The following is a 16,762-nucleotide window of genomic DNA, read 5'->3' as shown; positions in this document are numbered from 1 at the left end:
CACCATACACATGAAGGAGCAAGCCAAGGCTGACTCTGCCTTCAGATATCAGAACTGTCGTGACCATACCTAATCGTGTTAAAATCAAGCATTAGAATTAGCAGTGAGAAACACACAATTGACAGACACTTGAAATGAGGGGAAAAGAAAGTTCCTTGAAATGAAAAAATGCAATCATTGAAAAAGTTTATTAACAGGTCACAATCAAATGAACAGATCATAATCAGCAGAAGAAAGGCAAAGAGAGCAATGCTGAACAAACACTGGTAGGGTCAGTGAACCCTAAGGGCTTAATTTGTAGAGAAAAATTGCAAGATAAAGATAAACTACTACTAATACCATGAAATCCAAGAAGACCATTGAATCACAGCAACTCAATAGCCTCACAAACCAGAGAGCAAGGGGACCTAGTTTAAAAATTGCTAAGAGGTAAGGGCAACAGCCAGTTATTGACGAGAAAGTATGTAGCTTTTGACAAATAGGTAGGAAAGGCAGTTTCTAAATTATGTCAAGAAAATACATTTTCAAACAATATAAAGGAAATGAGCACGGCAGGATGCTTAATATTGACCACAGAAATAAATGGAGACAACAGCAACAACAATAAATGTAAATGAGCCAAACACCCATGTAAAATGGCAGGGATCACTAGAGAGGACGTTTAAGAATCCATTTATGTGCTATTCATAAAACCTAAACACAAAACAGAATTATCAGGGGCGTCAAAGATGTAAAGAAGCTTAAATAGATATATCAAGTAGGCACTAAATGAAAAAAAAAAGGCTCAGAGGTCATGCTACTATCACATTAAATAGACTTTAATATTAAAAACTATTTTCTTAGAATTTGATACATCTAACACTGAGTTACAAGTATCCACATTTCTCACCCATTGATGGGCCAAGATAACTGAGAGAATAGAGATTCTGAGACTAGAAGTAACAGCTGGTTTCAATCAGCAGGTGTAAAACGCTTCATAATGCTCCATTCAAAACATACCATCTAGCTACAAATGAAACATTTTTAAAGAATGACCACACATCCAATCCCAGATAATTCTAATAACTGATAAGATCCAGTCCCATTCTCTAATTAAAATCATGTTCATTTATAAGTTAATAACTCTTTAAAAACACATTCATTCAGGAACAAAAAAACACCCGTATTTCTAAATCAAAGGACCCAAGATGGGAATAAGAGACTAGGAGCTCCATTATAATTTTACAACTATGTATCAAAATTTGGATGCAGCTAAGAGTAGTAATTAGACAGAAGTGTACAGTTTTAAGTGCCTATTATGGGAGGAAGAGCAGCTGAAATCCAAAGCCAGCATCCAACCTATGCCAAAGCACAGGGAACACGAGAGAGACTGTCAATGCAGCAGGAAGCCAGGAGAGCTGAAAGCTGATCCTCAGAAAAGACTAAGAGCACACACGGCTGTAGTGTGAAGCTAGGGGGTGGTGTGGTCCAATGGTGTGGCACATACAGCAAGAACTAACTGAAAGAGGACACAGATTCTATGGTGAGTCAGTGGATGCCAATCAGAAAAGGGAGAAAAAGCAGACACATTCATGTAAAAACGTAAGCCACCAAAACGGATGAGCCTGGGTGGCCCTGTAACCATCAGAAGAACATACTGGCAGTTAAATCCCCCCTTATGGAAAACTCTGGGTCCCAGAAGGCTTATGGGCATTTTTTTTTTTTTTTTACTTTCAGGAAGCTGGCAGCCCAGTTCTGCCCAGACCCTTTTGACAAAACACAAAAGCATATAGCTGTAGACTCTACTTACACAGCTGGTGTACTCTTGATTCCAACAAGACACAAACTTTTGAAAGTACAGAGTAATGTCACAAACATCAACACAATTATTTTTAAGTTTAAAGGGAGGGAGGGAGGGTGAGAGAGAGAGTGTACATGTTTGTATGCACATGTCATGTGGGAGCCTGCCAAGGCCAGAAGAGGCATTGAGTTTTCTGGAACTGGCATTATAGGAAGTTGTGAGCCACCATGTAGGTCAGAACCCAACTCAAGTCCTCTGCAAGAGCAGCCAGTGCTCCTAACCACTGAGCCATCTCTACAGCCATGGAAATACTTTCAACACACCTGGCCAAACCGTGCACACAACAGGCGTATACATTTGCTTTACTATCGTGCTACCTATCAGCACAGCTCACTGCATTGAGAAATTGAAGAAGAAAAACTAGATGCCTATCTTGATACATGTACCATACGGGAAGCATTTGATACAAGCAGTACCCACCCAAGGTTGCTGGGTTTTAGAAAAACAGGCATACAAAGAACAACAATTGACCGGGAGCTCCTGACATTTGATATATCGAAGTGTCTCTAGGGAAAATAGTTCTAACCTTGGAACACTGAAGCATTCCTGTCCAGTCAAGGCTAGAACAGGGAAGCCATTGTCACAGCTCTGTTTGGAGGGACCATGGGATCTAGGCATTGCTACAAAGCAAGAAAAGAAATAACAGGCCTATGGGTTGGAAGGACACCTGCCTGCTGTTCAGAACTGGCTTGAGGTATCAGCTCAGGGAATTGGCTGACAAGTTATTACAAAATGACCGAATTTAGCAAAGTGGTTTATGACAACAGCCGAGAAAACTTAACTGAAGGTATGAAGTTCCAAGTGTTTTCTTACAATGAAGCAGAACGCATCAAAGACACAAAGATTCCCACACAGTAGAGCACGATGGAGGATAGTAGACATGGACAGGAAGAGAAGGAGTCTGGGGCAGTAGACAGAAGCTCAACTGTTGCAGTCCACTAAGTGTCACGGGTTCCCCTCCCCCTGAAGACAGGAACCCACCAACACTGGCAGGGAGCTCATGATGCCCCTGCCTCCGTACTGGTACTGCAGACACGCACCACCACAGGACTTCCAGGGGAGCCGATGTGACGGCACTGAACCACTCGGAGAGCTGAGACTGATGTAGACACTCCTGGCCTGACAGGGTCTCGGAGCCCCAGGTGCTGGTTGTTTACAATCTGGTGGAGCCGAGTCGGGTTAGAGCAGCCCTCCATCAAAGAATGGCTGCCAGACAGCGCTGGTGCTGAAGATGGGGGAGGACCACGGAGCCCCCAGGACAGTGGAGCCCCGCTCCACACAGGCAAACAGGTGCTGCCCACATGGCAAGAACAGAAAGTCAAAGCTCCAGAAACTTCAGAGAGGACCAGCTGATGCTCCTGTACCCTTGGGCAAATGAGGATGACGCAACCACATCCCAGAGTGCAGCCAAGAGTGAGCTGTGCATACGAGGTCCACCCAACTGCAGTGATGTAGTGTATAAAAGAACACGGGCACACACGCACACCTGTAGTGTGTACACACAGACGGGTGCTTATACATGTGCATACATATATTCACATACATATGTGACACATGCTTACACACTCATGCAAGCACACATATATGTACACACAATTCACATCCAGCACCTCCCCAGCTCCTCCCCAGCGTCACTGTGGTTACTTGGTCTTTTCTTCTGCTCTCTCCCATCTCCTAGACTTCTCAATCTGCTGCCCCCAAGCTCTGCCTGCCCTTGGCACCCTCAGCCTGCATCTTAGATTCTTAGCCATGTCCACTCTTACCTTGCCCATCCTCCAGCCTCTGCCATGGCACCCATCTTTACAGCTTCATGAGGACAGCTCACCTTGAACCGCCTCGCTCTGTCCTGCCCAACACCAACACCCAGATCTACTGCGCCCACAGTGAACGCAGCCACTCTTACGGTGAGCACTGATGTTGGCACACGCTGTGGGATTCAGCTCTGACACCCTCAGAACCTCTTCTGGTGCCCTCTGTCAATAGTCCGCCCCTGGTCCCTGCCCTTCATCTCTCTATCTCCACACAGCAGCCAGAGGACCACTGTTTAAAGCCACTGATCAGGCCAACTGGCACAGGGTAGGGCCACCCTCTCACACCCCTGAGTGAAGACAAAAATGTTTCCACTTGGCTCCTGTCCTACAGGATAGACTCCAGGCTTGGGCTCAGTCCCCTCCAAGCACTGGTCATCTGCCAATGGTCCAACCCCATGACAGCCCTTGTCATCCACGTCCCCTCTACTTCCGGCTAACCCTACCTAGTAACCAGGTCTTCCCTTTCGAGGCTACCTGCTCAGAGCGCCTCCCCAATCCTACTAGTTACAAGCATGTCTCCCACTCCATCTGTACCCTTTTCCTGCCTTTAAAGAAATATACAGCATTGTCATTGGCTAAGACACGGCCTATTTTACTCATATGTTTACTGTCTAAAAGTTCTCTGAGAATGCAGGCCCTTCGGGGACAGGGTGGGGCTGCTTTGCCATCAGGCTGCTGCTCCTGTCTGCCCTGCTCTGTTTCTGTGGGCCTGCATCCTGTTGTCAGGGAGACCAGGGTCTGCAGCAGGTGCCTGGCCATGGCCTCTCAGCTGCCACAGGCTCCTTCCCAATAGGAAGTAGCCTGCACTTCTTCATAAGCACCGGTCCCCTGGCCTCTGATGTCCCTCCTCTGCTGTGATGATTAATCTTGACTGTCCACTGGACAGGATCTAGCATCACCTAGGAGATGAACCTCTATACATGTCTGTGAGAGTCTTCTGGATTAGAGTAATTAGGGTGGGAAGACACACCCTAAATGCAAGCGGGACTATCCGATGGGCTGGGGTCCGGGGCTGAATAGAAAGTAGGAAGTGACCAGCAGTCACCTCTCTCTGCGTCCTGGCTGTGCACACAACATGGCCGGCTGCCTCGAGCCTCCGTTGTCTTGAACTCCCCATCATGACAGGCTGCACCTTCAAACCATGAGCCCAAATAAACCCTCCCTCTCTCATGGTGCTCTTGTCACGGCAACAGGGGACAGTCCTGCTGTTGACAGCTGCCCAGCACGCAGGAGTGGGCTCTGCCGCCCCGGGGCATTTGCCGCACACCAAGATGGGTGGCTGTGTTCCTAGACACTGGCTCAAGGGGCCAAGGCTGTGATCAGGAGACCAGGGGCATGGGAACCGGGAAGAAGGAGGGCTCTGGGAGGGCCAAGTGGGACATGGCCAGCTCTGCCGAGTGGGCTGGGAAAGCCTCCCTCTGCTTAGAATCTGGAAGGAGTAGGCAGTGAGGGGAGCAGGGGCCAGGTCCTGGCAGAGGCAGAGGAGGAAGCTGGCTAGGAGGGAAGGGTGCTGGGAGGGCCCAGGGAGGAATACCAGGGAAAACAGAGATGCCAACTGACTTTTCTGAGTCACACAGCTGGACAGGCGCACAGCTGCGCAGGCCCAGAAGCCTGAGTTGACTTATTACCTGCAAGCACATTTCTCACTTGCTAGGGGTGTCTGTCTGGGGGGGTAAAATCATAGATAAATGTCCAGAGATACTCCTTCCTGAGAAAGCTGTTCTCTTTCCCTGGAAGGTTGATTGTACCCACAGCTTTCCACGCCATGTGTGTGTGTCCCATCCCCCCGTCCCGTCCCCCCCCCCCGCCTCGAGCTCAGAGCTCAGAGCTCTGGAAGTCGGGAGAGCTGGACGACTTTGAGTGTGAGGCAAGGTTTTACAATGCAGGCGAGCCAGGTCATGGGGACAAGATGGCAGTTAAGTGGTACTTAGCACTCTGGCACCATCCCCAACACGCTTGGCACAGCATGCTGCCCCAGGGTGCAGCAGAGAGAGGGGAAGCCCTGTCAATCATGCCAGCGCCAATGATCACAGATGCAGAAGGACTGGGAGCCGGGGCTGATTTTCACAGCAAAAGGGACAGCAAGCTCACCCTGCCTGAAATGGTGCGGTTCACAGCTATTGTAGCAACAGCCACTCCTGTGAATTTCAGTATGACTTAGCACAAAACAAGACCTCAGCAGGGTGCTGTAGCTCAGGCGGGCACTCCCAGCAATGGGACACCTAAGCAGGGAGATCACCCCAAGTTTAAGGTCCGTCTGGTCTAAGTTCCAGACTATTAAGGATTATGTACTGAGAGCTTATTGAAGAGGAAGGGGGGAGGTAGAGAAGGAAAAGGAGGAGGGGAAGGAAGGAGGGGAAAAAAAGAGGGAGTGGGTTGGGGTGGAAAATCAAACATTTAAAAAACAGAGTGCAGTGTAGAACTCTCTGCTCCAACAACAGCTTGGGATGAGCAGCCACGGTCTTACCTGCTCATCCGTCAGGATCTGGACATGGCGGGTGCAGATAGATCTGAACTCATCTCTGGAGATGGTGTTGTTTTTTGTGGTGTCGAAGTTCTCAAACTCCTGGACGATGGTGTGATAGTGGGAAGCCACCGCCTTGTGCATTCGTGCCAAGATGTCTCTGTTGGCCGATTCCTTAGCAAGTGTGGGGGGTGGGACCTTGGGCATGTTCTCTGCCCACTCATCAGCAGTCTGCACAGAACAGAATGGAAAAACGATCCGCTGAGTAAACAGTAGACATCTCTGGGTGCAGAGAGGAATAGCTTAATAGGCCAGAGAAGAACAGATGCATCATGATTTCTAATGACAGGTCAGCCCAGCTGTGTGGAAGCCTGGGCTCACCTGCCATGAAAGTGGTCCCCAGGGTGGCACTCTGCCCTTGGAAGGTGGGTTGTGGAACACTGAGAAGCCCCAGGGAGGGCGCACCATAGACTCTCTCCTGTTTCCTCCTGATAGCTGTCTTTGGGCTCATTTCACTCAGGAAAGAGCTGGAGAGATGGCTCAGTTGGCAAAGTGATAACCATATTAGGTTAGCAAAAGGACTTCTCGGGCTGGAGAGATGGCTCAGAGGTTAAGAGCACCGACTGTTCTTCCAGAGGTCCCGAGTTCAATTCCCAGCACCCACATGGTGGCTCACAACCATCTGTAATGAGATCTGGCACCCTCTTCTGTGTACATAATAAACAAACAAACAAACACATCTTTTTTAAAAAAAAAAAAAAAAAAAAAAAAAGGACTTCTGTACCCCCAGAATCCTGCCTCGGTGGCTGGAGCTGTCCCTGGTGCTGGGGAGCCCCACAGAGAGATGTGCAATCTGGGCCAGGATCAGGGGCTTCCTGGACCAGGGCAGAAGGAGCTTTATAATTATGAGCAGGCAGGGGGCTTGCGGATGGAGGCTTGAGGAGGGCTAACTCCATTTTCCCCCCAAACCTCCCAAAGCTAGACCTGGGGAGGAAAGGTGGTACTCTGATGGAAAAGGGGACCTGGCCAGTGATAACCCAGGGGTGAGAGTATTCAAGAGATCCAGTGCAGGAATACTGGTCCTGGTCCCAGCCCTGGCCCTGGTATATCTTGATGATGGGTCTCATTATGATCCTTGCTTTGACCCTGGCCCTTACTGTGGATACCAGGGCTGTGCTAGAAAGTCAGCAGGCCTTGACGGCAGATCCTCAGGAGTGGTATTCCAATTTGGCCATGCTTTCAGTGACCCAACAGCAATGTCTGCACTCTGTCACTGTCTGGAGACATGTTTTATGGAACTGTGGCAAACCCCAGCAGTAGCTGGGACTATCCTTGGAAACACAGACACACACACTTCCACTTAGACCCTAGCCCTGACCACCCAGGGGTACCAGAGTCTCTCCCATGCCCACTGGACGTCATTTGTGAGGTAAAGGAGCATCTTCTCTCCCTTGAGAAAAATCAAAGTGGAATCACTGGTGTGTCCCATGCCTCTCAGAATTCACATGGTTGGGAGTGTGAGTCCCAGAGCTCAGCATCCCCAATCCCTGCCCTTCCACAGTGTGTCAGCACCCAGAGACCAGAGGGTACCCTCTTGGTGTGGAGTCCTGCCTCTAAGTTCAAAAGCACACTTGAAACACTGGGACAGCTCAGTGTGGAAGGCAGGCAGGCCCAGGGCTAGTGTCAACTTGGCTCCACCTCTGTCCGGCTGGGAGGATCTACAATTAAGTAGCTTGTCCACTTTTTGCCTATTTCCTCTTCTCCTGGGGGCAGGGATAAAACTGACCAGAGGAAACGACTGTGCAGTGACTGAAATGACTATGAGGTGAAAGTCATGAGGTTGGCTCTCTCCTACCTTTACACGGGTTCTGGTGACTGGACTCAGGTCTCCAGAATGGAGCATCTTTACAGTCTTTACCCACTGCCTGCCCTATATAGTTGGGCTTCATTTATTTATTTAATGATTTATCTATGTAGCCCAGGCTGGCCACAGACTCAGCATCTCCATGCCTCATCCTTCTCCATGGGGGAGGGGAAGATGATAAAATGCTTGGCCTACTATACACATTTTTAGAAGACTAACCTTTTGAGATAAGAAGATGAAGAATAAAATGCTGAAGACATCATTCTTGTTAGATAAGACCAATTGGCTAGAAAGTTTCCTAACAATTTAGGAAAGTGGTCCAATCTGAGCTAAAACCACAGAAAGCAATATGGGCTTTTGAAAAGCACTAGCTATGGATGAATTATCAGCTGAAGTGAGGAGAATTCCACATCACATTAATGATAGGCTGAACACACGGGTGAGATCCCGAGAGTGACGGAGCCTCCTGAGAGAAACCTGCATTCACTGAGACAGGGATGAGTGGAGAGCAAGGCCATGCTCCTGGCGGAAAGAGTCAGATTCACGTCCCAAAGCCCCTTTCAGGTTCTAAGAAAACATCTCTGGGCTCAGTGGGTAAAGCATGCTGCATAGGCCCGGGGACCTGAACCAGATCCCTAGGTCTAACCCTAAAAAGGGGGCAGGGTGGTTGCCCCTGCAATCCCAGCCTGGGAAAGTGGAGACAGGAGCATCCCCAGGGTTCATGGGCAGCCAGCCTAAACTAATAGAGTCTCAGGACAGTGGGAGATGCTATCTCTAAACAAGGTGGATGGCTCCTGAGGAATTACAGGTGAGGTTGTGCACATAACCTATTCCTTCCCTCCCTCCCTCCCTCCCTCCCTCCCTCCCTCCCTCCCTCCCTCCCTCCCTCTTCCTCTCCCCACACACTTCACTGGATATACAGGAAGGGGTGGGCAGGAATCAATAGACATTTTGGCAATTACACGGATGATTAAAAAATATGCAGCCATACAACTTTAGGAAAGGCTAGCGGCGGGAGGGTCCAAGCCACAAGATACTGAAGTTGGATGCGACCACGATCTAGTAAGAGTCATGGAGCTTGGCCAAGAGTCCGTCTGTGCTGCTGGACATCGGCTCTGCCCACCCGTGATGGGTCATCAGCCCCCTCCACGGAGCCTTTTATCAAGTGGCTGTTTGTCACAACTGCCTTACGTAGATGTCCCTGGCGAGGGACAGAGCCCAATCAAGATGCGGCTCACCAGTGTCATCGGACTCCTCTCCCAGGAGCACCAACAGCAAAGTGCGAGCCTACGTGAGTCTTCCTCAGCAAATGGAAGCCCTCTATCCGCTGGACAGTTTTCTGACCCCACATCCAAACCACTCAAAACCCCAATGGCTCAGCCCCGTTCTCACCTCACTGTGACGGTCTCTTGTGCCCACGTTTGGGCAGGCTCCCCGGAGGAGACTGGTTTCCACAAGTGACTATCCCTTCAAGGCCAGACCCTTAAGGGCTCCACCCCCGGCAGGAGGCCAGCCTCACAATGGGCTCCTGCTTTCTGTGACCTCACTCACTTTGCTGAGGCTGAGGGCTCCTAATACCCGCAGGCTGCCTCAGGTGCAGCGCTGCTCGGGGAGCCTGTGTACTCTCGGTCCCCATTCCCCCTCCAGGCTGCAGCATCCGAGACCCATCCACTGGTCCTCTCCCGGGCTGCTTTCCTGTCACATTTCTCTCTGAGCTCTAAGGCTCACTTTTGCTTTCTCGCTCTGACAGATGAACAACTTCAGAGAGAGCAAGGGCTCCAGTCCTCTGTTTCCCGGGGAGGGGAGTGAGTCCCCAGGGGTCAGGGGAGATGTTGAGGCACAGTGGAACCAAGAAACAAACAGCAGACACACAATGATGTCAGCGCTGCCGCTGTGGTATAAGGAGGGAGGGGACAGGATTCTGCCTGCTCTGAAGCGTGGTCATGGATCAACGGTCCGGAGGCAAAGACATGGCAGCATGATTCTGCTTTGCCAACTATGAACTCCGATCAGATCACCTCCAGCCTGGAGAAGAGGAGGAACTCTGTGGAACCAGAAAGTGTCCCTGTGGTCAACTCTGCCCTGGCTCTCTTGGCATTCTCCTTAGAAAATAAACTAGAGAAAACCAGCAGGATTTATAAAACAAAGTGTTGATTGGCAATAACCAACAACCTCAGCTGCATGGTTAGGGAGAATGGGCGATTTTTATAGATGGGCTATAGTGCAGCTACTAGAAGGTTCCAAGGGAAAACTTAACCAGAAAGCATCAGTAATGGAGGAGAAGGGATGGAGAAAGACCACGAGGTGGCTGCATAAGGAATGGCCACACCTGTGCACACCTGTACACACCATAATCAACACATGCTCCACACGCCTGCAGTCTGAGAGGTGGTGACAAGGCAGGATGCTGGCCGTACTCACGCCACCTCTGATGCTAATCCAGTTCCCCTGCCATCCATGGGTGCAGCTCTATCCAGAAAGCAGCACTCAGAGTGAGTCTCAGAGCCCGAGGAGTGGGTGGCACACCTGCCTGAGCCATCTGCTCGGGGTGAATCAGCCATCCACACAGTGGGCTCTGAGGCTGGGACAGGTAGTACTTACTGATTATCTGGGGCACACCGACTTTAGCTGGAGACCCAGGTTATGGCTCTCTAGGCTCTGCTCACATGGAACTTAGTGTCCCAGGGGAGAGAGATGTGGGCCAAGTCCCCTAAGTGAGGGGGAGGACCCTCAAGACGGGACATGGCCCTGGTCTGTGTAATGCCCCCCCCCCCCCCCCCCGCCGACACTGTCATGAAGGCACAGAGCCGGCAAAGAGAGATACTCACATTCTAACCCAGTACCAGCCAAACATTTCCCTCCTGCAGCTGGGGAGTAGCCCACGGTGTTGAGGACATCATTCCCTTCTCAGGCCTGAAAAGGGGGGGGTGCCAAAGGGAGGACCTTAAATGCTGTCCAAAAAGATGCTCAGGGCCCGAGATGGCAGAAAAGAAGACGATGAGATGGGAATCTCTCACTGACACTGCAGTTCACGCCAGCTGGAGGTGTGGTTGTCCTGTGTACCAGTCACGCCTGCAGTTCCACTGAGGTCACTCGGAAAGCACAGATGTTGCACAAAGGAAGGTCACTGAAAATCCCACCCGCTGGGTCAACTCCTGTCACCACCTCTAAACCACCACAGAACACTGGCACAAAGATCCTCAGACCACTTTGGCAATCACTGTGACACCGTGGTCCCCATATGGACACCAATACCACCCAGAGATTCCCATGCAATCCCGGAGGCAGAGCCAGGCTCCCTCGGGCTTTGCTCGGAGCCTGCTGGGCTCTGGCCCCCCAGTTCCCACAGCCTCTCAGCTCAGCCCCCAGCAGCCTCACTGAGCACCCGTGGGCGCCAGGGAAGAACAGATGGCTCCCGGTCTGGCGCTTTTGTGTCCCATCTGAATGGGGGGAAATTGTGCTTTTTTTCTATAACTAAGAGGAATGTTCTTCCTAATCAGAGAAGACACTGCCATCGTCTTCAGATGCAGAAACGCTCTACCAGCATTCAGCTTTATAGCAAAGGTGCCTGGAAGTAGGGGTCACAGGGTAGGGGACAAAGAGCTGTGTGTGTGTGTGTGTGTGTGTGTGTGTGTGTGTATGTGTGTATGTTTGTGTATATGTGTGTGTATGTGTGTGTATGTTTGTGTGTGTGTGTGTGTGTGTGTGTGTGTGTATGTGTGTGTGTAGCCTCAGGGAAGAGGAGCCCGGCTCTCAATGACCTTTATACCACCGAGGCACCTGTGGGGCAGAGGCAGTAACCTGCCCTAGAGCAAGCAGGCTCGGACAAGGGGGTTTAGTGAGGTCCCTTGCAACATCAGCTCAGAAACCCATAGGTGTACGAATCAACGATGCAGGTCAGAGCTAGCCCATCCCACCGTGCTTCACAGAGCTAGTTCTGCTCTCAGGACTCAGAGACAGTCCTACAGCATGACTTCCAATCCCCCAGAGCGGGGAACCTCCTGAAACCTCATCCCCAAGAACTCAGCAGGTAACAAGAGGATTCTAATTAGAAACAGCACTGAACTCGGCACTTCCTTCTAGAGAATGCCTATAATTAGTTCCAGGAATTGAAAAATTGCTTCATTCCATCAAATATTTTGATTAGCAAGAAAATTAATTGTACCATGTCTTCATTTGTATTTACAGTGGGTAAAATGAATGCTAAAAATAACAATAGCAATAAAACTGCCTGTCCAAAAAAAAAAAAGAAAAGAAAAAGAAAAGAAAAAGAAAAAAAAGAAAGAAAGAAAGAAGAAAGAAATGAAACATTGGAAATCCAGATGAAAATGAAGTCTGAGTTCTGGAAGGAAGGTGCCCACTACCCATCTGTGATGTCTGCTACAGAGGCAAGGAGGGAGGGGGTGCTCATACCCCAGGGAAGACTGTACTAGGCGGGTGTCCAGACCTGGGACTCTCTGCATGGTGGGGCAGTGATTCCACCAGCCCAGGTGCCGTTCCACGTGTCCTGGTGGCCCAAGGACTGTGGAGGTTGATGTGAAATGTTCCCACAGGCTCAAGGCTCATGTGCTTGAATATGAAGTATTCAGTATATATATTCAGGAAGTATGTCACTGGCCTCAAGATGCCCAGCCCAGGTTCCAGTGCCCTCTCTGCTTCCTGATCCCGGAAGCTGTGAACACATGCCCCTTACCAAGAAGCTGCCCACGACCTGCTGCCTGCCATTGTACTGTCTCCACTGTGCTGGACCATGTCCCCTCAAATCGGGAATCAAAGTAAGTATTTCCTTCTGAAGCTGCTGATCCCAGCTGTGCATGGAGAATTCCTGGCTTCCAGAATGTCTCTGGAAAGGCCCTAAATTAACCCAACCCTGCCAGTGCTCGCTGAGGCGGGCCTCGAAGCTGCTGGGCTCGCTGAATTGTGCTGCCTTCACAGGGCGCAGGCTAGACCACGTACAGTTCCTGGAACCCTCCTGAGCAGCGGGGACTTCCTGGTTTACAAAGCCACAGGGCTGGGCTCTGAGAGGTGGGACTTACGCTGTCCTCAGGGTCCCCCTCCCCGTGACAAGGCTCAAAGTAGTCCCACTCCAGAAACAGGCCGGTAGGCGTCCATGATGATGCCTGCCGCAGGCACGCAGGAGTACAAGAGAGCCTCCTTGGAAGAGGACTCAGGAACTCACAGATACTGCAGGGTAGATGCTAGGTACCATCCTAGGGGCTGTGAGTGTGAGACTGAAACCTCTGTCCCAGAGGGCATTCAAAGATGCCCACAGGAAACAGGATGCAGGCAGCCTCTCCCACTCTCCATGCCCTGACCACTTCTGACATGCGCGGCTTCCTCAGCCTTGGGACTATGCAGAGTGCTCCTCACCATGTCTCTCCCCGTGGTCTGTGCTGCGTGCGCCTCTAACTCACCCTCACAGGCTCATCAGAAAACCGCTCCTGCCTGCTTCCTCCCCTGCCTCCCCCCCCCCCCCACTGTCCCACCTCTCCCAGCTCTCCAGCTCACCTCTGGCACACAGTGGGCACTCACACCCTGCGCAGACTCCTGCCTCACCAATCCTCCTACAGCATGAAACTGCCATAAAGTGCAAAGAATCAAAGCCGCCCCCTGGCCCTTTAATGACGCAATAAACTCAGGGGCGAAGTGGCTTACGAAAATGCTAATCAATTCCTTTACTGAATGACTTCCACACCGCTGACCACATCATCACCGAGCATTCAGCACAAGCTGGAGTAGCGCAGAATACAAATAATTATACAGACATTTGGTATTTGCTGGACCAGGGATCCTGCGAAGCTATGTCCACCACAGTGCAGCTAATCTGTCTAACGGCCCTAAGGGCAGACAGTGAAGCAGCCTTCACTTTACCGGAGAGAAGACACTGAGGATGTGAGTCCCCAGGCTGTGGGATTCTAACCCAGCCCTACATTACCCCTAGCTCTGGGGGGGGGGATGCCACAGCTCTCTGAACCTAGGTTTCTTCCTTTGTAACACAGCACCGATGTCACCGGCTCACAGCGTGCGGCACCGTCCTGAGGACCGACCAAGGGGGTTCATGGGAATGCCTGGAACATGGCTGGCTCCAAGTGCCTGCCTGATGCCCGCCTGTCTGGTGACATTTGACTGTGGTGACAAGAGGGTGACAGTGGCTGGCCAGGCACAACCACCGGGTGGTCAATTTGTTCTTTCTTCTTAATTTCTCAGCACACTCCAAAGTTAGGCATCCGCAGGGGCCACGGGATAGAACTTTCTGGTTTGTTTTTTGTTTTTTTTTTTTGTTTGTTTGTTTAGGAATGGGCATGGCCATTTCTGAGAAGCTGGATCACCCAGTGGGGTCCTCTGAGTACACCCCCCTGTCCATCACATGCCTGGACCTGGGAGTGAGGAGCTACCGAGTACAGCTCGAGGTAGGGGGAGCTGTATCACAGCCACTCTCTACAGGATTTGCTTGACAGTGACCCTGAGTGGGCTCCTGGCTCCTGGCATGACCAGCTGCCAGCATCACTGCCGAAGCCACCTCTGGTACTCAGTAGATCCAAAAATACACCAAGCAAACGTGATCTTCTTCAAACAGGTGATGCTCCATCTTCCACACAAAGCACTCGGGCGTGGAATACTTTTCTGGAGATGAGGGGGAACTTGGCTGGAGGGGGGACAGGAGCATGAAGAAGGGCCTGTGCTGTCACCCAGCATCTGTCCCTTGCTTGCTGCTTTGTCCTTTAACCCGGCCAGCAGTCACAGTTCAAGTCTAACATGTATCCTTCCTCCTAAATGCTGGAGAGGTCAAAGTGTCTTATCCTGAAGTCTGTGTGATGGGTTTCCAATGATGAGGAACACGAGAGTCACCTTCCTGGGCCCACTGGCCTCTGTAACCATGGGGATGGCTTTCCTGTGAGTGTGATGTGCATGGGAAATACCTTGGGCCAGACTCATAGGTGAACTCCTGGGCCTGCCCCCAGTGGGACTCCAGCCTTGGGTGGGCTCTTCTGCCCTGACTCCGAATCTAGCAAAGCACCAATTACATTGGTGTTTCTGGAGCAGAAGGAGCCTGGGCTGGACCAGCCACAGTGTGGAGCCAGGACCCAGGATACTGAATGACAAGTGCCCCTGCTGGAAGGGCTCAGGACCCACATGCCTGCTCAACAGCCACAAGATGGAAGCTCATACACACGTCTGAGAAGAGATATTGAGGCTCACTCATCATGACAAACGGGTGGGGTGAGATGACAGATTTCATTCCTTCCATACACTTGAGATGACAGATTTCATTCATTCCTTACTGAGGGCATGAGTACAGTCCTACGTCCCAAGAATTGAGCAGCCTTGGCTGGGGGGTGATCTCTGCTGATTTCCCCTCCGAGGAAGGTGCTGGCTTCCTTCATTACACTTCAGTAATCTCTTTTTAATTACTTGCCTCCTCTGTGTCCGCAGAGGGAAGGGATGACTGGTGTCCTAATAATGAGCTTAAGCGATGCTTTATCCGGCCCTATCACTTCTGACCTTTCTTCCCTCCTGGTGAAGAGCCTGGAACTAAGCTGTAGCAGGCTCAGTGATGAAAGCCTCAGTTTCCCTCCACCCCCCCAATCACATAGGATGGGGGTCCCCAGTCATTCTTTGTGGCCCAGAGCAAGGCACCTATGCCCTGAAAAAGCTCCCAGGTGCTGGTGGGTGGTTCTGTCCCTGCTTCCTGCTCCAACTGCTGAGTAAACAGGACAAGGAACACATACACACATATGGTTCCTATGCTATGGTTCCTTTGACAGGGCCTTATGATCCTTCGAGCCTGTGGTCCCTGGCTCAGCTTGACACCCTGGGAAACGACAACCTTCTACTTCATCCAGGCTTAATTGCACACCTCTCAGGCAGGTGTTTTCAGAACCCTGGGGGGAGTGCAGGGGTGGGGGGCAGCTACCTCTCTTCTGCATCCTCCTAGACCAGGCTCACTGTGGTACAGTTCATCCCCAATGAATGGAGGTGTACAGGGGGTGGCAGCAGCCACCTCACTCCATGGGCCATTCTCCCAGAACCCTCATGGAGTATTGGGCAAAGCGTGTCTGGAGGTGAGGTTGACCCTTGTAAAGAGAACACATGACAGCTGCTGTGAGGAGCTCCAAGTAGAGCCTTAGTGGCGCCTCCCAACCCTGTGAGTCCCATGTGAGGACATAATGGCGCCCGAGGTGGGACGCCTGACCACTGAGGTACAAGGCTCTGACTCTTCCACATTTGTCCTCCACAGGTCTTTTGTTGTACAGACTTGGACGCTTCCACCATAAGCCTGGCACACCTCTGACAGCCTTTCCTAAAGACCTCACACCTTTATCCATACACTAGTGACTCTACACCAATAGGTTCCTCCGTCCAACTGTGCACCCTGATCATTCCTAACTGTCTCGGGAAAGGCCCCTCCCCATTGAGTCTCCCTCTCATACAATTCTGCTTCCAGCTTCCCACTCATTTTGCAGTACACCCTAGCATCAGGCATGTGACCTAGCCCTTGTTCACTGTCCCCTGGGCTGGAACGGGCACTCTGGAAGGCAGGGACCACACACCAGGTGATTTGTAATTTCCTGTAACTCCAGGGGATCTAACAACTCTGGCCTTTCTAGACAGCATATATACACACACACCCCAGACACATACAAATAGATATAATCTTTTTTAAATTAAAAATAATTATAAAAGGAATTGCAAGATTTCTCAAGACCTCTCTAGCAGACCCCAAGCCCTGTTGTACATAGTCTTCCTGGAAAGACCCATGCAAAAAGGATGGAGAGAAGCAC

The 16,762-nt window shown here is 50.9% G+C and overlaps 1 protein-coding gene across 2 annotated transcripts in view; it reads right to left on the bottom strand.

Moving 5' to 3' along the window:
• The window catches only part of Efcab6 (EF-hand calcium binding domain 6), a 191,116-nt gene that overhangs the window by 9,800 nt on the left and 164,554 nt on the right, over positions 1-16,762 (bottom strand). For both annotated transcript variants that reach the window (XM_037197495.1, XM_037197497.1), the window contains one exon: positions 6,119-6,346. In XM_037197495.1, the coding sequence (XP_037053390.1) occupies positions 6,119-6,346 (228 nt within the window). The remainder of the gene's footprint in view (positions 1-6,118; positions 6,347-16,762) is intronic.

Source organism: Peromyscus leucopus, chromosome 20 (genome assembly GCF_004664715.2).
Source record: "Peromyscus leucopus breed LL Stock chromosome 20, UCI_PerLeu_2.1, whole genome shotgun sequence".
NCBI classification, from domain to species: domain Eukaryota; kingdom Metazoa; phylum Chordata; class Mammalia; order Rodentia; family Cricetidae; genus Peromyscus; species Peromyscus leucopus.
The sequence above is the reverse complement of the archived record's forward strand: the minus strand, read 5'-3'. Positions and strand labels throughout refer to the sequence as shown.